This window comes from Otolemur garnettii, unplaced genomic scaffold (assembly GCF_000181295.1).
Source record: "Otolemur garnettii isolate 467f Iridium unplaced genomic scaffold, OtoGar3 scaffold00035, whole genome shotgun sequence".
NCBI lineage: Eukaryota > Metazoa > Chordata > Mammalia > Primates > Galagidae > Otolemur > Otolemur garnettii.
The window spans coordinates 14134958-14160769 of NW_003852430.1; the positions used below are offsets into that span (position 1 = coordinate 14134958).

Genomic DNA, 25812 nt, shown 5'->3' on the forward strand with positions numbered 1-25812 from the left:
TTTTGTCTCTTTTCCCATACAAACTGGGTTTTTCTTTTTGGCTCATATGGAGAAGCAATATACTAAAAAAAAAAAAAAAAAAGGCAATCAAATCCTAACAAAGTAAGGATATTTTAATGCATTATCTTTTACAATGAGAAAATCTTGTTAAAAAGTTGAAGTACCTTCAGTGTATATGGTAGAGCAAAGATATTACTGTGTATAGAGATGGAGCTGTATTTCCAGTGGACATGAAAGAGGAAATCTGTGGAAAGATTGACTAAAAATTGATAATGTTGAGAGTATTTGTAATGTATATAATATTAAGGTTAATGTAAGCAGTGGGGGGAGAACTAACTTTATAAAGTATAAATAATGTATTTTCATATGAAACGTTAAGTCATTTTAGTATATTTTATAAAACATACTGCTTTATGTTAAACATTTTTAAAAGTTCTAATATTACATTTGTATTTATAGCGCTTTTTTTCTTGACAACAATTTGGAAATTGTTTTTATGTAATAATTTGTAAGAAAGCAGTTTAAGCCTGGCATAGTGGCTTGCACCTGTAATCCCAGCTACTCAGGAGGCTGAGGTGGGAGGATTGTATGAGGCCAGGAGTTTGAGAACAGCCTGCACAGCATTGTGAGACCGTATCTCTAATTTTTTTTTCTTAAGTTAGCTGGATGTGGTGGTGTGTGCCTGTAGTCCCAGCTACTTGGGAGTCTGAGGTGGGAGGATTGGTTGAGCCCAGGAGTTGGAGGCTGCAGTGAGCTGTCATCATGCTATTGCATTTCAACCTGGTGACAAAGCAAGAAGCTTCATAGCTTGAAGAAAAAAAAAGAAAAAGAAACCAGTTTTATTTCTGGGTGATAGCATGATAATGGTATGCTTAATTGTGAGAACTTCGTATCTTGAAGAAAAGAAAAAGAAACCAGTTTTATTTCTGGGTGATAGCATGATAATGGTATGCTTAATTGTCAGAACTTCATCATTCATAGTAGATATGTGGTAGAGTAAAATATTTAGAGTTTGTTATCATGATGTCTATCACTTATTTTCCAGTAGTTCAGTGAAGTCTAGCTACATTGTGTATGTCTCTTGTCTGTAAAGAGAGAGAACAAACACAGCATGATGTTAACATTTTATGAATATTAGTGATGTTTATAGAGGAGCTCATCGTATAATTTTTTTCATTTTTTTCGGTCAGCTTGAAAGTACAGATTTCAAGGTAAAAGATTGTGTACTCTTGAGTTATATTACTAATGGAATGAAAATTGAGAAAAATTCACAAAATCACATTCTACCCAAGTGAAAATGCATTCTGTCTATTTCTTTATTAACAGAATAATGTTTATATTACAACAAGTTTATAAAGTATTTCTTCCTCTTTCATGGTGATCAATGTGCAAGTAACTAATGTTGTTATAACTGAGAACTACATTACATATTTCTATCCATTGTTTTGTCTTCGGTAATAGATTGAACATTCATTCAAATAATAATGATTTTTAGTCACTTAGTGCTCACTGTCTCCTAGAATATTAAAACAGAGGATATGACACTTGCTTTCAGAAACAGTTATAGTAGAGATACAAGAACAGATTTAAAAAATAAAACTGAATGTGAGATAAAACATAAGTACTTTACATCTGAGATATTTAAAGAGTATTAGGGTACCTAGAGAGTTTCTAAGGAAAACATTTATTATTTCTTTGTGTTGTGAACATTCAATATTTTCTAATTAAAAAGATACACTAAATTATTGTTAACAATATTCCTTCTGCGGTGCTACATAATGCTAGAACTTACTCCTCCCATTTACCTGTAACTTTGTATTCATTAACAAACCTTCCCCTACCTACCCCTCACTTACTCTTCACAGCCTCTACTGACCACAAATCTACTCTCTACTTCTGTGAGCCCAGTTTTTTTTAGCTGTCACATATGAGTGAAAACATGGTGTTTATATGTCTATGCTTGGCCTGTTTCACTTGAGATAATGTCCTCTAGGGTTATCTGTGTTGGTGTGAATGACAGGATGTAATTCTTTTTATGACTGAGTAGTATTCTCGTATTGTATACCACATTTTTTTTTTATTATTTTTTGAAGCAGGCTCTTGCTATATTTGCCAAGGCTGGTGTCAGACTCTGGCTTCAAGAGAGCCTCCTGCCTCAGCCTCCCAAGTAGCTGGGATTACAGATGTGAGCTCCAGGGCCCAGCTCTACATTTTCTTTATCTATTCGTCTGTTGATGGACAATTGGGTTGTTTGTATATCTTAGTTACAGTGACTAGGGCATGGTAAACTTAGGGGGGTGCTTCCCTACATCTCTTACATATATGGATTTTGATTCTTTTGAATAAATACCTAGTAGTGGGATCGTTGGATTATATGGTAATTCTTTGTTTATTTTTTTGAGAAGCCTCCACATTGTTTCCCATAAAGGCTGCACTTTCCCACTGTGTATAAGTAAGTGTTTCCTTTTCTTTACATCCTCGCCAGCATTTGTTATCTTTTGTCTTTTTATAGTAGCCATTCTAACTGGGGTAAGATGATATGGCATTGTGGTTTTGATTTGCATTTCTCTGATTATTGATGTTGAGAATTTTTCATATACTTGCCATTTGTGTGTCTTTTTAAAAATTGTCTTTTTGCTCATTTTTAATCATTTTTTTTTTTTTTGCTTATTTTTAATCATGATTTTTTTTTCTTTTTAGTTATTTGTATTATTTGTGTATTCTGGGTGTTTGTTCCTTACTGGATGATTAGTTTGAAATATTTCCCATTCTACAGCTTGTGTCTTCACCCTGTTGTCTTTTGCTGTGTACAAGCTTTTAAGTTAGGTATCATTTTATTTGTCTATTTTTGTTTCTCTCACCTGTGTTTTTGAAGTCTTGCTCGTAAAATCAATGTCCTGAAGTATTTTTCCTATGTTTTCTTCTAGTAATTCTATAGTTTGAGGTTTTTCATTTAAGTCTTTAATCTATTTTGAGTTAATTTTTAATACATGATAAGAGATGAGGGGCTAGTTTTATTCTTCTGCATGTGGATATCTAGTTTTCCTAGCACCATTTATTGAAGAGGATATTTTTTCTTCAGTGTGTGTTTTTCTTGGTGCCTTCACTGAAAATCAATTTGGTATAAATACCTGGATTTATTTCTGCATTCTCTCTTTTGTTCTGTGTGTCTATTTTTATTCTATTATCATGCTGTTTTGGTTAGTACAGTTTTGTAGCTTATAGTAGAATGCTTATAAGTTGACCACCCAAGGGACTGTAACAAACTGGTCATCCTAAGGAACTAGGCCTTCTGCACTGATACATACGTGTGGTGCATGTCTGGTCTATGAAAATTAGGTCAACTTATGGAGGTGCAGTGTAGGGAGATGGTCAACTATGGAGATTCTACTGTGTTTTGAAGTCAGGTAGAGTGGTATCTTCGATTTTATTCTTTTTGCTCAGTATTTCTTAGTTTTAGGGCGTCTTTTGTAGTTGCATATACATTTTAAAATTGCTTTTTCTTCGTTTGTGAAGAATGCCGTTGATATTTTGATAGGAACTGCATTGAATCAGCAGGTCTCTTTGCGTAGTATTGTCATTTTAACAATGTTAGTTCTTATAATTTATGAAATAAGATGCCTTTTCATTTTTCGTGTTTCCTCTTTAATTTCTTTTATCAATCTTTCTATTTTTTTTCCTCATAGAAGTCTTTCACTTCTTGGTTAAATTTAAGTATTTTTTTTGTGTGTGGCTGTTGTAAATGGGATTGTTTTCTTGATTTCTTTTTTGACGACTTTGTTGGTGTATGGAAATGCTACTGATTTTGTATGTTGATTTTTGTATCTCTCAATTTCACTGAATTTGTATATTAGTTTTAAGAACTTCTTACTGAGGTCTTTAGGTTTTTCTGTATATGAGATCGTGCCATCTACTGAGAGGGACAATTTGACTTTTTTCAAATTTGGATGCCCTTTATTTCTTTCTCTTGCTTGATTGCTCTCGCTAGGACTGCTAGCACCATGTTAAATAAGAGTGGTGAACGGGAGTATCCTTGTCTTGTTTCAGTTTTTAGAGGAAAGGCTTTCAGCTTCTCCCCATTCAATCTGATGTTAGCTGTGGGTTTATTATGTAGGGCCTTTATTATGTGGAGATATATGTTCCTTCTCTGCAATTTGTTGAGAGTTTTTATTATGAAGAAATAGTGAATTTTTATCAAATCCTTTATTTGTCCTTCATTCTGTTCATCTTGTCATGCAGCAAACAAACATTATTGCATATATACTATCTGTGGAAGACACTGAGACTGAAATGATATGTGTTTTCCAAAAGCAGTTTACTCTCAAAGGTTTCTAACATAGGATTTTCATGTACAGTGAGCTGTATTGTGAAGCTGAATATGGTGGCTGTATTAGAAAGATAAAAGTGTGATGGGAACATAGAATTTGAGTACCAGTACTTAATTTCCACTAGAAGAATTCTTAAAAGGAGGTATATTTGAGATCATCTTAAGAAAGATTTCATTAAAGAGGAAATGGACTGATAGGCAAGAAGGAAATGTGATAATGCAGAAAAAACATTTCAGGCCGAGGGACATTTTCTCCCATCTCTGTCAAAGTGAGATGAGGAGGAAGGAGAATTTGAACATAGTATTTGCTGTTTGGGGTTTGCTTAAGTAATCCATGAGGCTGTTCTGTCTAGTGAGTGTGAAAAAGGGCTCTCAGGGGTGAATAGACATGGAGAGAATAAATACATGAGGAGGTAGGTCCTTTTTTTTTTTTTTTTTTTTGAGACAGAGTCTCAAGCTGTTGCCCTGGGTAGAGTTCCATGGCATCACAGCTCACAGCAACCTCACACTCTTGGGCTTAAGCAATTCTCTTGCCTCAGCATCCCAAGTAGCTGGGATTACAGGCAACTGCCACAACGCCTGGCTATTTTTTTGTTGCAGTTGTCATTGTTGTTTAGCTGGCCCCAGCCAGATTCAAACCCACCAGCCTCAGTGTACATGGCTGGTGCCCTAGCCACTGAGCTATGGCCGCCACCAGAGGAAGTAAGTCTTGAAAGGCAAATAAGAGTATTGGAGGATAGAGGACTTAAAGGTCAGCCTTCTCAGGATTTTGTACTTTTTTGAATATGGAAATGGTCATTGTATAATTTTATTAGCTTTTTATCATTACTAAAAATTTAGTGGTTTAAAACAAAGATTTATTATCATATGGTTTGTGTAGGTGAAGAGTTTGGTCATGGGTTAGTTGGGTTTTCTGCTCAGAACCTTACTGGGCCAAAATCAAAGACTGAGCAAGAGCTGCAGTTTCATCTGAGGCTGAAGGTCTTCTCTCAAGCTTACAGTTGTCAGAATTCTTCCTCGTGGCTGTGTGACTACGGGCCTGTGCCCTTGCTCGTCTTAAGTGGGACCTATTCTCAGTTCCTAGGGGCTACCCTCGAGTCTTTGCCAGATAACCTCATCCTCTCACAACATGGCCATTTATTTCATTGAGGCCACTAGGAAAATTTCTCTCACACTTCAAATCTGTTATTTGAGAAAGGATCCAGCCTCTTTTAAGGGCCAACCTGATCAGGCCAGGCCTATCTAGGATAATCTCCCTTTTGATTAATTCATCAGCTGATTAGGATCTTAATTCTGCACAATTGTTTCACCTTTGTTATATAACAACCTACTTAAGGGAGCAAAATCCATCATATTCACAGTCCTACCCACAGTCAAGGGGAGGGCATTTTGTATACATCAGGGGTAGAAATTTTGGTAGCTATCAGAATTCTGCCTACCATACTAACATAGTATGAGCCTGTTGTCCCTTATTCTTCCTTAATTCAGTGAGTGATAGGGAGAATTAAAAATACTTTGCTTGCAGAAATCTGTCTTGTCTGCCCTCTTCTCCACCCTCTCCAGTGAATTACAACTGGAAGCGCAGTGATAAAAGTGGGGTGCTAGGAGTTCTAGCAGGTTTTCAGTAGAGGACACTGAACTGCCACATTATTTGTTCTTTTCCTCCAGCGACTTTTCTCTCCTCTCCCTCTTTCTCTATCTTCTTCTCTGACCCCATCTCTCTCTCCCTGTCTCTCTCTGGCTAGTGATCAAAAGAGCATAGCTTCTGGTTGGGTTTTCTTTATGATCATAATATGTACATTTTATAATATTGCTGTAAGAATTAAATAAAGATAAGACTTGTGTTCTTGGTAGGAATGTAATACTTAATTGCTCAAAATGTAAGCTGTTGTGATAATTGCATTAGTGAAGAGGAAGGAGAATGATGGTGGCAAATGATTGTAAGTAGGTAGATAATTAAGAAAAATGAGTAACTGAAGTGTAAGACTTTAGATCACTAGAAAAATTTTGGTTTGAGTTTTATTTCATTAATCCTTCCATATTTTAGTTAGCTCTTTAATCATGAGCTGCAAGATTACTTGGTGTGGCAATTAGAAGACTTAACATTTAAAAGTTTTTTTTTTTAAGAATTCTGCTATTCCGTATTTTTTACTGACTTAGCCAAAGCTTTATTAATTATTATTATTATTATTCTTTTGTATTAAATCTTAACTTTGTACATTGATGCATTTACGGAGTTCAGTGTACTGCTTTGATATACAATGTGAAGTGCTCATATTGAACTAAGTAACACATCCATCACAATTATACTCATTTCTTAATAGTTTTGAAATTTAATATATTAAGATGCAGGCTTATTCTATATAATTGGTAGTTATTGTTTGGTTAAGTCTTTTAACGCTCCTAATGATGAGTTTAAATGATGATGTCTTTTGTGTGATTTACACACAAAATGTGTAATGTAAATATATGTGTTTTCAGCTTTTGTATCTAATATGTACTATTAACATCTGGCTTCAAAATGGAACTCTAAATATGAAAACAAATGTAGACAACGTATGGGATTTCAGAAAAGTATGTTAGTGAGCCAGTGAACTTTCAGAGGGTGATGAAAGCTGCTGAGATTGAACTTCCTTTTGGTTCTCCCTTTGAGATCCTTCCTTCCTTCTCTTTTCTTTTATAGTAATATTAAAACATTTATTGAGACTTCTTGAATGTCAGATACTAAAGACAGTGAAAAGAATAGAACCAGTGTCTGCCTCAGAGAACTTTAATTGAACAAAGAGTACTGATGAGTAATCAGTATGAGACAGCAAGGAGCTACTTATCCCAGTTTGAAGGTTTCAAGGAATAATTTGAATACTTCCTGGAAGAGTCACTGTCAACTCAAAATTAAAGGATTGGTAGGAACTAAGAAGAGAAGTGTAGGTTTTTGAAGCAAAAGGAATAACGAGAGCAAAGGCCTCTAGAGTCAGGAGAAGCAGAGGAGAGCTGAAACTAGGAGGAGTTGTGTGTGGTTGGCCAATCTAGTGTAGCCATGGTAGGGAAGGATAGGGAGGTAAGATAGATGAATGACACTTGGGACCCAATTAAGAAGTTCGAACTCTGCCCTTTTATAATGTATATAAACTATTTAAGGCTTCTAAGTAGGTCTGTGTGATGATCAGATGTGATTTTGAAATGACACAGTATAGAGAATGGATTTGAAGAAGAATAAGGTTAGGGGGAAGGAGACTGGTTAGGAAGATTAATCCAGAAGATGGGATATTAGTGATTTCCTATGTGAGTGGTTAGTGGAAATGGTGAGAAGGAGATGGTTTGCAGAGATTTAGAAAGAAGACTCAAGATTGCCTAGTTTTTCTGCCTCCATATTTTCTTTATTTTCTTCCTTTTTCTGCCCATTTTTTCTTTTCTCATCTTCTAGTCTATGTTTTGTAGTGTCTCTTTGCTTCTAAATGTCAATACGTTAACCTCAATTTATTTCTTGCTCACATCATATATCTAAGCCTACTCATTGAGCTAAAAAAATCAACTTCATTGAGATAAAATTTATGTACAATAAAAAGCAGACATTTTAAGGTACAATTCAATGAATTTTGACAAACCATCGCCACCAAAATCAAGATATGGAACTTTTCCATCAATCCAAATGATTCCTCTGTGCTCCTTGCAAATGAGCTCAACTATGGCCCAGAGAACTACTGATTTATCACTATAGATTGTATTTTCTTTTCTAGAATTTCATACAAATTGTTTTATACACTGTACTCTTTTGGGTCTGACTTCTTTTTGTCAGCTTGTATCTGAAATTCATCTCTTTTTTTGTACTTAGTTCATTCCTTTTTTATTGACAAGTAATATTTCATTATTGAGTCTGACACAGTTGGTTTATTCCTTCACCTGTTGAGATGCCCATTGACTTCAGTTGTCTTTCATGCTAACAAGTTTCTATTTTCTTTCCCAGTTAGAACATAGTATTAAAGCTTGTTCTTTTCTTTTCTTTGCATTGTAGAGTTTGTTAAATTACTGATGTTTATTGAATAGAATTTTATAATTCTTTAGAATTAAAAAAAAGGCCAAATCAGTTCATCATTTTTAAATGAATAAGCATGTTTGTAATAAATTATCTTCCTAGTTTCTAAGGGTTAGTAATTCTTGACATATTAAATGTCCCTATTCTTCTTTTATATTTGTATGTCCTGCTTTTCATGAATTTAGGCAAAGAGATCTTTGTGATACAAGTCATCACCTTCTTAAGTGATGTTACAGCTTTTCTTGTTTTTCTATGTAAAGTGGTAATTAAAGATCTTTGACAAGTAAATATTCAGTAGGACAAGTCAGCCATAAGGTATGCTGTATAACATAGTTTTAACTTTTATAATGGAAGGTCTACATTTCCTTGTATTGTTTATGTTCTTCTATTGTAATTTGCATTAGTAGTCATTAAATGACTAGTTTATACAATTAAAACAGAACAGTGTGGAAGGAGAGAAACTCTAACTTTATAGTCTTGAGTTGTAATTCAAGAATTACTGCCATAACTGACTTAACAAGTGGATTGTAGGAGGTCTTGTCATCTTGCAGTGTTATTTTGACATTACATAATGACCTGTCTGTAATGGCACCTTTTAGTTTAAAAAATCCCTCATAGGCTCTATTGATATGATAGGGCAATATAAAGATGTCAGTTTTATAGCTCCGGAGATGTAGTATGCATTCTGTAAACGTGTTTCAGTTCTATTTTTGCAGTAAGAGAGCGGGAAGATAATGCTTCCATTAAAGCGATCAACTACTCATGTAGAAATTGGGTAGGAAGATGTGTGAAAAAGCCTTTAAATGAAACCAATTTTCATGTATCAGTTTCCTCTGCTGCATATATAACTGTCTCATAATGCTTTGGGGTAATTCAGCAAGTACTGCACTAGAAATGGTTTTGCCTGCTCATAGTAAAGAAGGAAGTATATAAATTGCTTTGTAATAAGTCTGCTGCTCAGCTGTTACATTACATTAGTCCACTCTTTTTTTCTCCCAGCTTTTTTTTCCTTAAACAGTTGATTAAAATTTTAATTAACTTTTACTATAGCATCTCTTTTTTTTCATTCTGAAAAGAAGTAAAACAAAAACTCATTTTTGCTCTCCTGCTACTTGGGACAATGCATCTTTTTGCTTCAGAACATTAGTATTATCAATAATAACATTTACTAAAAGTGATACGAGAATACGAGAAGCTTAATTATTTCTCAAATACTTATGCTATGATCTTATTTGAGCACATTAAAAATTTTATACTTAGGCTGGGTGCAGTGGCTTGTGCCTATAATCCTAGCGTTCTGGCATGAGGTGGTAGAAGCACTTGTGCTCGTGAGTTTGAGACCAGCCTAAGCAAGAGCGAGACACTGTCTCTACTAAAAATAGAAAAATTAGCTGAGCATCATGGCAGGAGCCTGTCCCAGCTACTTGGGCGGTGGAATTCAGGAGAATTGCCTGAACCCAGGAATTTGAGGTTGCTGTGAGCTAGGCTGACAGCATGGCACTCTAGCCTGGGCAACTAGTGAGACTCTGTCTCTAATAAATAAATAAACAAACAAAACTTTGTATCCTAGTAAAATAAGTTTTAAGTCACACATTCTATACTAAATCTTTTTAGAAATTTAAAATGGAAATTTTAGAAAAGCAATACTTCCTCTTGACGCAGTATTTTTCTTTGTTAACATATTTTTATGTGCTTCTGTATCTCACAAATGTACAAGTTGTTTTTTTTTTTTCCTTTCCTATGCCTGTCAATTCTGATTGCTTTCTTTTGTTTTTTTCTCCTGACATTTCATCTGCACTCCACAGATTTCCTCCTCTGATGCTCCTCTTCAGCCTTTGGTATCCTCTCCTTCTCTTCAAGCTGGTGTTGAGAAAAACAAATTGGAGGTATGATAACGTTTTAGGTAGCTGCATTATATGGTGCTTTGGTAAAAGAACTTCGTTTTGCAGTATTCCATAATTTGAGAGCCCAATAATACTTTGAATGACCCACAGTATCAAATATGTTTAATACAATAATTTCTAGAATATTTTCTGATACCACAAGGTATGAATAAAGGGCTTTAATCTATATTTAACTTCAGAATGACTGATTTATTTGTGCCACAGATATATCTCAAAGGTTAAGGAGCAATTAGTCTTTTATTATGTTCATTAATATCTTATAAGAACATTTTTTACAGTTTGTTATTGAATTCTCTGATCTGTTAGGAAAGCCTATGATTAAAAATTGCTTCTTTCTGTGTTTGTGTTGTTATAAGCACTTTAGGTTAATATCAAGTTTCTCTTTCAGGCAGTGGCAACCATCATATAGATAAAATGTTGTAGTATGTGATCATGAGTCTATAATCGTCAGTGGTAATTGTTAGAATGCATTTTAGGTCAGGGTGGTTTAGGGTATATGATGCTACTACTTTGCAGTTTTAAAATATCATCTTTACAAATATTTGAGAGTTTTAATTTTCACTATTTTCTTTTGCTACATTGACCTCAACGACTTAACATGAAGCATTCTTTGAACTATCATTTTTCCCCTGTCTGATCCTTGATACATAGTGTAGTAGACATGAGAGATACAGACATAAATAAGATACAGTACCTTTTTCAAGGAGAAGAATCTAATGGAAAAAGACAGATAACTGTACTGTCGTGTCTAAGACAATATGATATGTGCTGTGACTGAGGTACACACACTGTGCTGCTGTTAATACAGGAGACATACTTTGGATGCATCTTATACTTGGAATAAGCTTTAGACAGAAGAATTAGGAGGCATTCCAAGAATAGAGAGCAACTTGTGAAAAAAACATACAGGAAAAATGTAGTGTTTGAAGAGTTGCAAGTAGAATGGTGTAGCTGCGATATGAGCAGGATGGGTGTGAGGGAGAGAAGCCTTCTTGGGAGCCCACTGAAGGAGTTTGCTTTTCATTCTGAAGGCCTATGCACTTCACTGATGAGTTTTAAGAGGAAGACAGTTGACAGGATCAAACTTTCATGTTCTAACACTGCTCTACTGGTTCCATGGGAAGTGTGAATTTTTTGGTGTTGGATAAGGAAAAGGCTTGAGAACTTGTTATAACTATAGTCCAAGGAGAAAATGATGGGGCTATGTACCAGAATGGGGACAGAGAAAATGAAAAAGAAAGTGTAGTTCTAAGAGACATTAAGAAGGTAGAATCCATGGAATGAATAAATGAATGAAAGAATTTATTAGAGAGTGGGGTCCTGTTCTGTCACCCAGGCTGGAGGCCATTGACCTGATCATTGCTCACTGCAGCTTTTAACTTCTGGACTTAAGTGAGATCTTCCTACATCAGCCTCCCACATAGTTGGGTTTATAGGCAAGCACCACCATTCCAAGCTACTTTTGTATTTATTTCTTTTTTTAGAGATAGGTTCCTCTATATTACCTAGGCTGGTCTCAAATTCCTGGCCTCAAGTGATCCTTCCACCTTGGCCTCGCAAAGCATTGGGATTATAGGCACGAGCTGTCACACTGACCTTTGGGATTTAGTAATTGATGAATTGTGGAGGTGCTTTGGCAAACCTTGTGACTCCTAGTTACTGGCTTGACCACTCACCAGATGATGGTACCATTTAATGAGATAGGCATAAAAGCAGAAAGAAGGAATGAGTTTGAGGAGAGAAAGGGAAAGGAGACAAAAGTTGGACATGTTGAGTATGAGGCAACTGTGGAACATCCAGATATCTATTAAATAGTAGGTGGTTGGATATACAGGTCTACAGCCCAGAGGAAAGAAGGGAAGAGGGATGCAGAAGAGACAAAGAGTGCACACGCTCAAGAGATTAAGTAACAGAAAGAGTGCCGTGATAGTAGAAAGGTGGGCGTAGTTGGATTTAAGAGCTTCATCCAGTGTTGTTGATGGCTTAGGTCAGGCAGTCAGCTGGCCAGCTCAGAAAAGACGCTTTCTAGGAATGTGGGTGTTTTCATGAGAAAGTGGAAGGATGCCCAAAAGCAGGTTTGGGATGTGAAGGTGATCTGGCTGCGACATCTGTCACCCCCCATTGATTGCCAGGGTTGATTCGGCTGATCTGGCTGGCTAGGCAGGTGTCCCCTTCCTCCCTCACTGCTCCATGTGCATCCCTCCCAAAGTTGCATGCTGGGTCAAAGAGAACGACCTTCCCTGATAGAGGAGGACCGTTCTCCGGTCAAGGGTATACGAGTAACTGCATTCCCCCTGCGAGAACCTCCAAACAAGCTTTCAAGGTCCAAAAAACAGGTTTAACCTTTTCAAAATTTGCCCTGAAGACATTTCTCAGAAATATCTGGGATTACACGTTTATGTTACGTGGTTACTACATCCAAGTATTAGAAAGCAGTGGTCTAATTCCGTGGTCTCTAAAGGCTATTGTCTATAGCCCAGGCAGTTGATTTAGAATATCTATTCATGTGGGTTTTTTTTCTTATCCTTTTAATTTGTCTGTTCTTATATGGATATTACAATGTTCTATATGCATTATAAGTAAATATATGCATTTGATGGCATATATATGCTCACAACCTTCTGATATAGGAATACATAATGAAGAATTTTGGAGACTGTATCTTTACTTAAGTAACTCAAGTACAGTTCAGTTATAAGGAACCCAATATGTACTTCTCTCTATCTTATCAGACTTGAATATTTTTAACTGTTTTTTTTTTTTTTGCATCCGAGGAAGAGGCCTGCCATTTCACTCTATCATTTGTATGTATGACCTGCAAGTTTCAGGAATCACTATTTCACAGTCCCAAGGACTGCTGTGTTTTGTTCTAGCTGAGAAAATAACCTTGATCTTTTAGCAGCTTTTGATTCTGTAGATGGCAGTCATCTGCAGGTCAGAGGGCATGATGAGTTTAGAGCCCATGCTGCTCATGTTACTTCAAAGCATGTGTCATAATGCCACTGTCAGAAGCAGAGTAGATGACAACCAAATTCCAGTGTTAAAGAGCATCAGATCATGCTGTCCCTCTATTAATTGTAGCTAACTAATTTGATTTATTTTTGTTCGTTTCCTGTGTACCTGCAACGGTCATAGTGATTAGGAAGTCCAAGTTCTTCCCCACTCATGACAGTGGCTTCTTTGAGAAAAGCTGTTTCCGTCTGTGCTGGCTACTGACAAAGTACTATAAATCGAGTAGCTTATAAATAATAAAAATTTATTTCTCACAGTCTTTTGGAGGTTGGAAAGGCCAAAATGAAGGCTCCAGCAGATTCCATGTCTTGTGAGGGCTCACCTCCTCTTCATAAAATGGCATGTCCTCTTTGTGTCTTCACACCGTGGGGCTGGGCAACTGATGCCCGCCTCTTTTATAATTTTGCTAACCCCATTCATTAGGGCTTCAACCTCATGACCAATCCCTTCCCAGAGTTCCTCCCTCTTAACTATCACATTGAGGGTTAGGTTCTCTAAAGTTTGGATCCCGTCAAAAAGCTGCCCTTAAAGACCTAGAAGACCACATGCGGCATTAAGGCCCCAGCTTCCCCACCCTTGATTCAGGCCATAACAATAACTAGCAGTTCTGAGAGGTTAGAGAGAAACTTATCCTCAACATACTAGTGAGGATGTTCTGTCACATTACTTTTCTTCCCAAACTTTACTAATAACAAATAACAAAAACAGCCTTTATAATATATAAAGGATTTTTGTAGATCTTATTTATTTTTCACTTATAAATTGAGGATGATATTACTTACTTCACAGAGTTGTTGTATGGATTGAATGAGTCAAAGCAGGGACTGTTTTGCCAGGGACTGTTAATGACTCATTTACTTCACACAACAACTCTGTAAAGTAAGTAATATCCCCAATTTATAAGCAAAAAATAAATAAGATCTATAAAAATCCTTTGTTTATTATAGTTAAGAAAATTCATTAACTGTTGCTGTGAGGAATAACAAACTATAATAAATAATAAAGCTTCACTGGACCACAGTGAAGAATGAGACTTAAGAGTTTGGGGCCTGCTACTAGCTTTGATTAGCTGTGTTGCTTTGGGCATTACTGTCCTAAGATTTTGTGTCTTTTTTTTTTTTAGGATTTTGTTTCCTTATTTGTAAGATGACAGTAGTGAAATGTTTCATACAGTTACTGTAAAGATTAAACTAGACAGTAATTTGTTTATCACCTGGTGCCATGCCCAAGAAGCACTTAATAAGTAGTAATTATGTTCGAAAATTGAGTAACCAATAGGTAACGTTTCTACTCATCCTTGAAGATTCACATCTTCCTTATATCTAGTATTGAAGTCCAAGTACTCGAGCAGATGTAACATCTTTTTGGAGAAATGTACCCAGTTTTCTAGATGGTCTTCCATCTGTGCTAGACTATGTTAGTATCCTTACTGTTCCTAGCAAAATGTCACTTTTAACATATGCTCATCTGGTGGTTAGAGCGTATATATTGCTCTTGAGGTTATATATAGCACTTTGGATATTCAGAAAGCTCAACTTGTTGACTTTTATCTTGTTCCTGAAAAACCATTATTTAAATAGATGATGTTAGAGAACTTTAGCCTAAAGGAGACTTAGAAACAAACTGTCTTTGGTATCTAGTTTCTGGAAATTCTATCCATGTATTCACCTTTTGCTACAAAGCAATATTCTTATACTGTACTAAAGCTTAGGCCTCTACTCAGACGCTTTCACTGATTGGCAAATTACTATTACACTCATTGCTTTTTATTAATGGTTAATAAAAGAAGATGTTAATAAGAAAATGCTTTAGACTTTTTCTGCTATTCTTCAAATAGCAGTTGAAGATACTGTTTATTCTGCCCTTCAATAGAAAGATCTTTGCTATGAATTTCTTTTAAAGTGGAACCAGGACTAAAGTTTTTTCTTTCCTCTTTTTTAAATATCATACAGCAAGTGCTAAAATTGTAATTTCCCATATTTATGTAATGCTTTACAATTTGCAGAGTTGTTTTGAGGTTTTTATCCCTTTTATTTTCAGTACTGAAATGCACATTAAATACATTTAGTTTAATAAATGCTTGTAGAACTATCACCATATAATAATGCACATTAAGAGTGAACAGTATTAGCATTTCAGAAGTTCCCGTGTGACTCTCCCTGTTTATGAATAACCTCTTCCTGCCTCCGTAGAGGTAATTAACATCCTGGCTTTTATCATCATCATTATCATCATTTTTTTGCTTGTCTTCTTAGTTTTATACTAGTACATATACCCCAGAAGAACGTAGTCTTAGAATTTTATGTGGATGGTTGGAAAGCCTTTTGAACTTTTATTATTTCTCTCCTGGTATGGCCTAATAATTGCCAAGTATTAATTTTCCTGATTTACAAGTGGCAAATTTACTCTGACAAGGTTGCATCAAATACCATTTTAAAGACGTGGGATACAAATGCAACCCTTAGGTGTTTTGACTAAGCTCTGTGTTTACCTTGCTGCCTTTCCTGGGTTCATCAGTTTATCTTGACCTGTTCACTGCCAGGAAACGTGCTTTGCTGTAGTCGTTGTTCAACTTGGGGCTTCTAGTCATCTCTTCCTTCTCAAAACCTTATGAATGCTCTTTATTTAATCTTTCATTTTCCTTTTTTAGCATTTTGTGGCCCTTAAGGATTGTTGTTGCTATTGTCTTAGAGATGGGATTCTCACTGTTGCCTCGTCTGACCTCTAATATTGGGGCTCAACTGCTCCTTTCACCTCAGCCTTCTGAGTGACTGGGACTACAGGCTTATGTTGTGGTGTCCGGCTTGTTTTTAATCTTTAAGTCTCATCTATCTTGGAAAGGCAAATTGTGAATGAATATCTTAATACCATTATAGTATTATAGTTTACCTCGACTGCCTTTCTTTAGTCAGTTGGCTCTGGTCCTCTATATCTTTTTATTTTATTTATTTTTTTGGAGACAAGGTCTTGCTCTATCCCGTGGGCTAGAGGACAGTGGCATCATCCTTGCTCACTGCAGCTTCACACTCCTGATCTCAAACGATTCTTCTGCCTCAGCTTCCTGAGTAGCTGGGACTACAGGCATGTGTGACCATGCCCAGCTAATGTTTCTGTTTTTTTGTAAAGATAGGGTCTCACTCTTGCTCAGACTGGTCTCAAACTCCTAGCCTCAAGCAATCCTCTGGTCTCAGCCTCTCAGTGTGGTGAGATTACAGATGTGAAGACTTTGTGCCCAGCCTCAGCGCTCTTTTAACATCTTTTTCATTTTAACATCTTTTTAACATCTTTTAACATCTTTTTCACTTCCCTTTTTGAAGGAAAAAAAAACCTATGATCATGAACTGAAAGTATTTTTGATTAAAAGAATTAATTTTATACTTTCCCCGTATGTTTGCCTGTTATAGTTTGTCTTTATCTGTGCGATAATGAAGTCTGTTCCATCAGCTTACTTTCCCAGTTTCTGTGAGGAAGCCCAGTCATTTGTAAAAATACAAAAACTAAAATACCAAAGAAGTTCTAAATTGTCTCATCTCTGTCTCAGTTTTTAAGAGGCATTCTTTATTGTGTCATTGACATGTACCCTCAATGAGAATTAATTTGCCGTGTTTACTTTTATATTTCATTAGCACCTGGATATTGTAATCATTGAACATTTCTGCCTTTCTCAATGACTCTAACTAATAAAATGAGCAAAAGTTGCTGTTTTTTTTAAAAAAATGAACTTATCAAAATTTTGGGTTATGTTTTAGAAAGAAAAGGAAAAAAAAAAGGAAGAGAAAAAGAGAGAAAAGGAGCCAGAAAAGCCTGCAAAACCACTTACAACTGAAAAGGTAAAATTTCTTTCTTAAAAAACTCTCATTAAGATTATTGTCTTATTTGGACACTTATGTATTAATGACTCTCTGGATATTTATACTATGCAAATAATCATTCTTTCAACAAGCAGTGGTTGACTCAGTATTGTGTGCTTAGCACGTCCTGCCTTGTCTTACATGGTTTGTAATCAGTTATACATGCGCTAGTATAGATGATTTAAGTTCCTTGAAGGGAATTACTCCCCTGTAAATGACATAGAGAATGATGTTTTTTAGTGAAAACTTAGACAATGAAGAGATCATACTTCAAAGGGCCTTCATGTTAGCATTTGAGCTAGGTAGGTCTTGAACTGTAAGGCAGGGTTAAGGTGGAAGAGAGGAGTGCATGTTTGAGAGAACAGCTTGAAGACGCCATGAAAACTGGAAATAAAGTATGTTTAGGAAAATAGTGAATTTGAAGAAAGGTATATGTCTAATTATAGAAAGTAGTAAAAAAATAAGAACAAAGTGGCAGATTGAATTGCACATCAAATTGTAGATGTTTACTTTTTAGGAGAAAAGGCGACAGGTAGCACTCCAGAGTCTCTAAAGCAGTGTTTTTCAACTTTTTAATCTCTTGGCACACTTGAACCTGTAGTTAAACTTCTGCAGGACCACATTATGTTGATCAAAGAAAAAAAGTAAAAGAAAAGAATATACTCAGAGTGCTTTGAAAGTCTTTTGAAATAATTTAATTAATAATCTTTAAAAATTTTCACATAACACCTAACATCCTCTCATGGCATGCCAGCTGCAGTCACTCTTCTAAAGGAAGAGATGTGCTTGATTCAGTAGGGGTCTTTTTGAAAACTATTTTGCAGTAATATGTAGGATAGATGTGGTTAGGCAAGCTAGAGGTAGGGAGAACATTGTGCTTTGTAAAGGGATTGGTTAAATAACGATGGTGGCTTGGCTTTCAATGCATTTCATCATAGAAATGTGAAAGCATGGCAAAGAGTTGTCAATAAAGGGACAACCCTTGATTTTAATTGTTGAAATTTTAAAAATCAACTTTATTGAGGCATAAATTACATACTACGAAGTAGATCCATGAAAGTATGTAATAAAGCTATTAAATACTTTAATAGTGGCTTTTTTTCCTTGTCCTGCCCCATATTGGAACAGTCTCTGCCTTCAAAAAGTATAAATAAGCCTTCTACACTTAAGACATGCTAATGTCTCAAGACTCCTCATCCTCAGCATACCATCAAAGCCAGCTACCATCTCATCTTTCACCTGCCTTCCTATCACTCACCCTCCATTCTGCATACCAGTCAGATGTGTCCCGTCGCCTAACTGGACTTGCCATCTCATTCTTCACTAAATAGTTTTGCCAGGAATGTTTTTCCTTTCCCCCCCTTACCTAAATCTTATTCATTCCATTTTTTCCATAAAAGCCCCTCTAAATATCCCAACTGGATATGATTTCTCCTTTCCTCAAAATTCTGGTTACATTCCTACACACTTGATTTTATTGCTTGTTTGTATTATTGTTTAATGTATTGTTAGATAAATTGCTTATGCAGGTGCATTAATGTTTTGTTGCCTGAGATCATGCATTAATCCCATGGGGCTGAGTTTTATGTTTGTTTATATGTCTAATACTATTCTGTGCATAGATGCTTGGAATAAATGCATGTAGCATGATTTGTTGATATTTTTCATTTCATAATTCTTTTTAGTGTCTTGATTCCAAGGTAATGTAGAAAGATTACTGAACTGTTATTTATTTCTAAGTAATTTGTTGAATACTAAAGACCATAAAGATATCATGCCATATGAAACTCTTTGAAATTAAAAAGAACTACTTTTCAGTTAAAGTTTCTTTCAATATTATTTATTATTGTTTTAATGATAGTTTACTGAATCAAATTTTTACCTTTCACCTAATTAAATTTTGATGTTAAATATTTTAATACTTAAAAGGAGTGATTAAATTGATGATTATAACCTGATGATTCAAATAGCTTGAATTCTCTAATGTTCATCGGTAAGAAGCTGTAAGTAAAACCTTTTACAATTTCCTGTTTGATTACAAAAAAAATTTAAAATTAGTACTAGGTTTTATGTTATATTTCTAAAAATTGTTAATTTCAAAATAGTTTATGTAGTGCCTGTTGCCTTGTACTTGGCAAGATATAAAACTTAGTCAAACTCCCAATAAAATTTTGAGAATCTATTTCTTAGCTATACATGTAAAAATGATTAAGATGGTAAATTTTATGTTATATGTGTTTACCACAATTAAAAAATTAACAAATATATATTTAAAGGTAGTTTGTAGACATACATAATTTTATCTTCATAATCTAGTTTTAATGAATTAAATTTTTTTTTTCTATTTGATCCATAATTTGTCTAGTAGAATTTGAGAGCAGTAAAATCTGATCTGATAGTAAAAAGTGAGCAGAGGTGCCCCTCCACTTACAGGAGCGGCATCCGTATTCTCCTTTCTAGAATGTATGCACCTATTTGTACTAAAGGAACCCCTGGCCTGGGGAATTTCACCTCACCCTGATTTTCTACTGAAAGATAGCAAGCTGTTCCAGATTCTGCAGTTTCTCTTTCTGTGTCATGGCCTCCTTACAACCTCCTGGGCTCAATACGTAGCTGTTGATCTATAGAAATAGGAATTTTCTTTTCCAATAGCAATGATAAATAGTTTTGAGATCCTGCATCAAAAGTGTCTAGAATGGCTTTATGTGAGGGTTATGCAAACAAGTCTCATCACTTCAGTTATCTGATGTGAATATCCTTAGACTATGATGAGAACAGTGATAGTTGTGGATATGATAATCTTCAGAGACCACCCTGCAGTCATTGCTTTTTCCCCCTCTGTGCTCAGTGGTCTTGTGAACTTTCATCGTTTGAAACTTTCCCTTTTAGGTTCATAGGCTGCAGAGTTCTGAGCAGATGTCATTAGAGTTTTCGGCTGTGTGCTGTATTTTACATCCTGTTACTTTAATTCACCAGAATTCAGTTTCCCGACTATACCATCTGATTTCTTCATCCCCACTCACACTCCGCCCTCCTGTCTTTACTGTAATCCCAACTGTAGGACTAATTGTATGTTGCTGTTCTGGCCACTATATTTAGTGTAACTTAGGAGTGAGGCTAAAAAAAGAAACCTTAAGAAGGATTTGGCCTGACAGTTTGGTTGTTCTTGGGTAGATTAAATGCTACCATCATTTTATATCTGTTTCATTTTATAGTGAACTATTACTCACACTTACGTGGCCTTATGAACACACTGCCGTGAGCTTCTGTACATTACTAAATATTTGGGATAGTCCAGATCATAGGAGGCCAGATGAGTAGGCAAAAGATGGACAGATACAGAATAGCTGTATTTTTCCTATACAGACATTGGAGTAGAGCCCAATGATGTCTATGATAATATTATCATTTTATACAATTTTCCTACTGTAGGTTAGTTCCTGAACTTGGTATCTCTCACCCTAATGGCTGATAAGTGGTGCTATACTGTTGAAATAAGTATGTTCCTTTTGATTGTCATATCTGGGTGCAATAATTTAATGTCTAAAGGAATTTCTATAATGTTCACAAGATGCTGAGGTAGAGTACCTGCCCAGAGTGTCAACACTGTATGTTAAGATAACATCTAATTCATTTGAATGTTGCTATTTAAGATATAATATATAAAATTGAACAAGTAAATTACTTCCTCTTTATTATTTTGTGATGGGAAATCTAATTGTGTAAGTTGACTTATCAGTCCTGATGCTTGTCCGTAACAGTTACACAAAATATTTGTGGAATTTGATATTCTTAGTAAAGGACTATGTATATTAAATATGCGAAATAGACATAATTATAAAAAAAAAGTAAGGCTCTCTTTAGGAAGGATACTTTCTTTTTTCTTTTTGCCAAAGTGACAACTGGCTAGCTCAGGGAGGACTAAAACCCTCAGTGCAGCATTTAAAAACTTTAAATTCTATTTCATACCTTCTCCCATTGTTGATAGTGGGATATGGGCATTTTAAGAAAGGATTGTTCTCTTGAAATGAAAGTAAGTTAGACTGAAATAGAATAGTTGCTATCAAATCATGCTACAGTCATGATGTGTTTTAAAAAATTACATGGGCTCAGTGCATGTAGCTCTCAGTGGTTAGGGCACCAGCTACATACACCAGAGCTGGCGGGTTCAAACCTAGCCCGGGCCTGCCAAACAACAACAACTGCAACAAAAAAATAGTGGACGTTGTGGCGTGTGCCTGTAGTCCTACCTATTTGGGAGGCTGAGGCAAGAGAATCACTTAAGCCCAAGAGTTGGAGGTTGCTATGAGCTGTGACACCATGGCATTCTACCGAGGATGACATAGTGAGATTCTGTCTCAAAAATAAATCAATAAAAATAAAAAATTATATGTATATTAATGCACATACTGTATTCATTGTGTATGTACAGTGGGACCTCTGTAAGTAGACAACCCAAACTGGTTAATACACAGAGATGCTAAACATACGGAACTAGCCCTACTCTACTGATGGTGCGTGTACTGTCTGTGAAACCACAGAACACGGATGTGTGGTGTGTGCACTGTCTGAAAACTAAGCCAACTTAAGGGGGTGGTCAGCTATGGAAGTTCTGCCATATTTATATTTATGTGTCCATTATTTAGAAAAACACATTAAAAGATTTCTGGGAGGAAGTCTTTGGATTTGGTACACCAACTCTTAACATGCCTGCAGTATACTAGGCATGCTAAAGGGGTTAAGGGAATGTCAAAACGATGAATACAACTACCCCCCGAGAATCTTAAAATTCAGAAAGAACGAGCTGTTGAAAGGGGACAATATGATTGATAACTTTAGAAAAGGCAGGTGTGGTATAATAAGAGACAGTGTGGCAGTTTAGAGAAATGAGAGGTGTGTTGGGATTATTGGGAAAATCTTCCTGGAGATTGTTTACATTGGACATGATTTTTGAAAGAGTCTTAAAAAGGAGTATGAGAGAATAACAGAGAGAATAACATGAAAACAATTGGAATTGTGAGGCTTGTTTTTGCAATAATCAATAATTGAGGTTAACTGAGTATAGGATAATAGGGTATAAGATAATAAAAATAGTGTGGAGAGAATCTTAACTTTGTTGATAAATATTGGATTGTTGCTGAGTGTAAGCAGGAAGTGTGTTGATTGGAGTGATACTTTAGTAAGATGATCCTGGCTGCCATAAGAAAGATGGGTTGAAGCAGGAGCTAGAGGAAGAGAAGACTAGTTGAGGGGCTATAAGCAAAAGATAAGTGAGGCTTGATGTAGAGTCCTGTCTTATATTCTTCAGCATCTGCTTCTAAAAGAATGATTGAAAGACTTTTCTACTTTGCAACAAACAGTCTTGCCAAACTCTACGGACTGCTGCTGCTGTATCAATTCATTCAGCGGGTATTTATGTCACTATATTCCCAGCACTAGTGAGACAGTAATAAATAAAACAAAATTCCCTGCCTTCAAATGAGGATGTATGTATACACATCAAACACATATGGTTCTTTATCAACAAAAGGTATTAATGTGATGGTTAGTAATGTTTCCCCAAACCCTAAAATGTTATTAGTTTGCCAACTCTTTGTATTTTATCTCCTTGAAGATTCTTTAACTGATTATTAGACTTTAAACTTTATAGCACTGGTAAAGAGTATGAAGATTTAGTATTTTATTTTTGATGACAAGCATGCATTTACAACAATATTATCTAAAAGGGATAATAGGAGCAGAGAAGAAGAAAAGGCTATTTTAGATATATTGGTGAATTACGCATTGCATCTAATAAATCCCTCCAACTCCCTTTCTCTCCCCACCAAGAGATAAATCACAAGACAAAGTGAGTGGTTGACAGGAGCTGTGGGAAGAAGTGGGAGTGAGCACCTGCTAACAGCTATGGGGTTTCTTTTGGAAATGATCAAAGTGTTCTGAAACTGGGCAGTGTTGATGGCTAAGCAACTGATAAAGTAAGAAAAAACACTGAATTGTACATTCTAATTGGTGACTTTTGAAATATGTAATTTATGTATCAACAAAGCTGTTACTTAAAAAATAACATGGCAGAAAACTTTACAATCGGAAAAATACTATCAGTGCAGTTTCCTATAAACTGGAAATTAAAAGACTTACTGCGATACTGTGATCATACTTAAAAGTGATAAATCCAGTTAGAGGAGTGCCAACCCTCTACAGAGAAAAATCTTCTATCACCACAAACCTAACATCTTCCAGCCCAGCTCCACTTCCTTGCTTATTGTTGTTGTTTTAAAAGTTCATCCATGTTATTGCATGTTCATTTCCTGTTGCTGAGCAATATTCTATTTAACATATATGCTATACTTTGTTATTCCATTCTGCCGTTAGTGGACATTTGAGTAGTTTGTGGTTTAGCCTTTTGATGAATAAAGCTGCTGTGAACATTCTTGTACATGTGTTTTTATAAATATATGTAATTATGTTACTAGATGTATACCTGAGACTGGAAATGCTAAGTCATAGGATATGTGTATATCCAGCTTTAATCTTTCTTCCGGTGTTTTCTAGAGGGATTATACTATTTTATATTGTCATGAGTACTGTATGACAGTTATAACTGCTTTGCATTTTTTGCCAAAATGTGATATTGTCATTTTTTAAAAGTACACAATTTAATTAGCTTGAAATCATTTTTACTACATGAAGATTCTTTCAGCCAAGATGGTTTGCTCTGTTCATATTGTTTTACCAAGTTTTTTAAAAAAAGGATGGGGTAGCTAAAATAAGAATTGTTGTCTTACAGAAAGCGGTGAGAAGATGATAGTAACCTTACTTTGTTAGTTAAAGACCTATACGCTAAATGCCCACGAGCCTAAAAGAGGCAATCAGCCAAAGTTATAACAGCTTTTAAACACTTGCTTACTATTAAAGTAGCTGTGATAATAAAGAACGTATATGTAGTGGCAGAAAACTGTATTTTATGTTCTGTTACAGGCTTGGAGTAAATTGGAAACATTTTTTTTCCTTTGTGGAATTTCTAAAATGTTTTTGCAACCATTTAAACTTTATTGCAAGTGAGGCAGTAAAAAGGGAAGAAATCCAATTACTTTATGCGCAGAGCTCTCATTTCTTATTTAGCGAAGGGAAGGCTTTTGTTCAGTAAGCGTGCAAACTTTACAGTTCTTCTTAGTAAATGAGAAATTATCTTAAATATAAAATTAAGAAAATTCTTCTTCAATAAATGCTTTGATAGAAGGTAGTTTTACTAAGTTAGAACTTGTATTTGAAAATGTTGCCCCCAATTTGGAAGGGTCTAACACTTAGATTAGATGAGTCATTGAAGGTAATGAAATAGTGAGTTCTGTGGGCTTAACAAATTCCAGGCATTGCCTTGTTTCAGGCCCCTTGTGTGTGTGTATGTATGCATGTATGTGTATATATGTGTGTATATATGTTATTTCATAGCCCTCATAATAGCTCTGTGAGCTTGATACTTTGATTCTCATTTATAGTGAGAACTGGAGAGACAGAGGTTTGGTGGTTTACTCATGGTTGCACAGCTGTTGAGTAGTGGCCAACTGAGAATTGAATACCAGCCCCATCTGCTTTCAGTCTGTTCAGAGTATCTATTAACCAATATACTACATAGCCTCTCAGTACATTACTGTGACATCCTAAAGCAGGGAGGAGAAATAAGGATGAAAAGGCAAGGGCAAAGGGCCAGTTCTTTATCTTTGATTTTCTGTGATTTGAATATGATATGTTTAGGTGTAGTTTTGTAGACATTTGTCCTGCTTGGTGTGCTCTGAACTTCCTAGATCTGTGGTTTGGTATCCCATAGTAACTGGTGGGAAACTATGTCCTACTGTTTCACGTATTTCAGATGTTCCATTCTCTCTTCTGGTATTTTGCATGTATGGCATACTCTTTTAGTTGTCCCACAGTTCTTGGATATTCTCTTCCATTTTTTTCAGTCTTTTTTTTTTCTTTGCTTTTCTGTTTTGGAAGTTTTTGCTGACATACTTTTAAGCACAGAGATCGTTTCCTCAGCTGTGTCCAGTCTACTAGTGAGCCTGTCAAAAGCATTCCTTACCTTTGACTCGTGTCATCTCTTTTAGATTCTTCCTTGGAATTTCCATCTCTGCTTACATTACCCATCTGTTATTACATATTGTCTTTTTCTGTTAGAGCTATTAAGCATAGTTGTTTTAAATTTGCTGTCCGGTGATTCTAACCTCCCTGCCATCGGTAGAATCAAAATACAGTTATAATACTCGGTCTGTTTCTTCCAACTGTGTGTTTTGCCTTTTAGTATGTCTTGTAACTTTTATTGAAAGATGGACATGATCTACTGAGTGAAAGGAACTTAGGTAAATAAGACCTTTGTAATATGGTTGTAAGTGTTGGGGAAGGGGAACTTCATTCTCTAGTCATATAATTAGGTTTCAGTCTTTCATTGAACCTGTGCCCCCAGCCTATGAATTTTTTTTTCTTTTTTATTGAATGGTAACTGTGTTCATTAATGCACTTCTGGAGTACTCGTATTTCACACATAATCCGAAACACTTCCATCAAACTGGTTAACATAGCCTTCATGTCATTTTCTTAGTTATTGTGTTAAAATGTTCATATTCTACTCTTAGAAAGATTCACTTGTACCCTTGTAAGATAAACCACAGAAGTGATCCCTCCAATCCCCCT

General features: G+C 35.6%; 1 protein-coding gene across 1 annotated transcript in view; it reads left to right on the forward strand.

Annotated features, from left to right (window-relative positions):
* The window catches only part of SMAP1 (small ArfGAP 1), a 129875-nt gene that overhangs the window by 67470 nt on the left and 36593 nt on the right, over nt 1–25812 (forward strand). Inside the window, exons 5-6 of the mRNA XM_003789680.3 lie at nt 10166–10246; nt 17026–17106. Of these exons, the coding sequence (XP_003789728.1) occupies nt 10166–10246; nt 17026–17106 (162 nt within the window). The remainder of the gene's footprint in view (nt 1–10165; nt 10247–17025; nt 17107–25812) is intronic.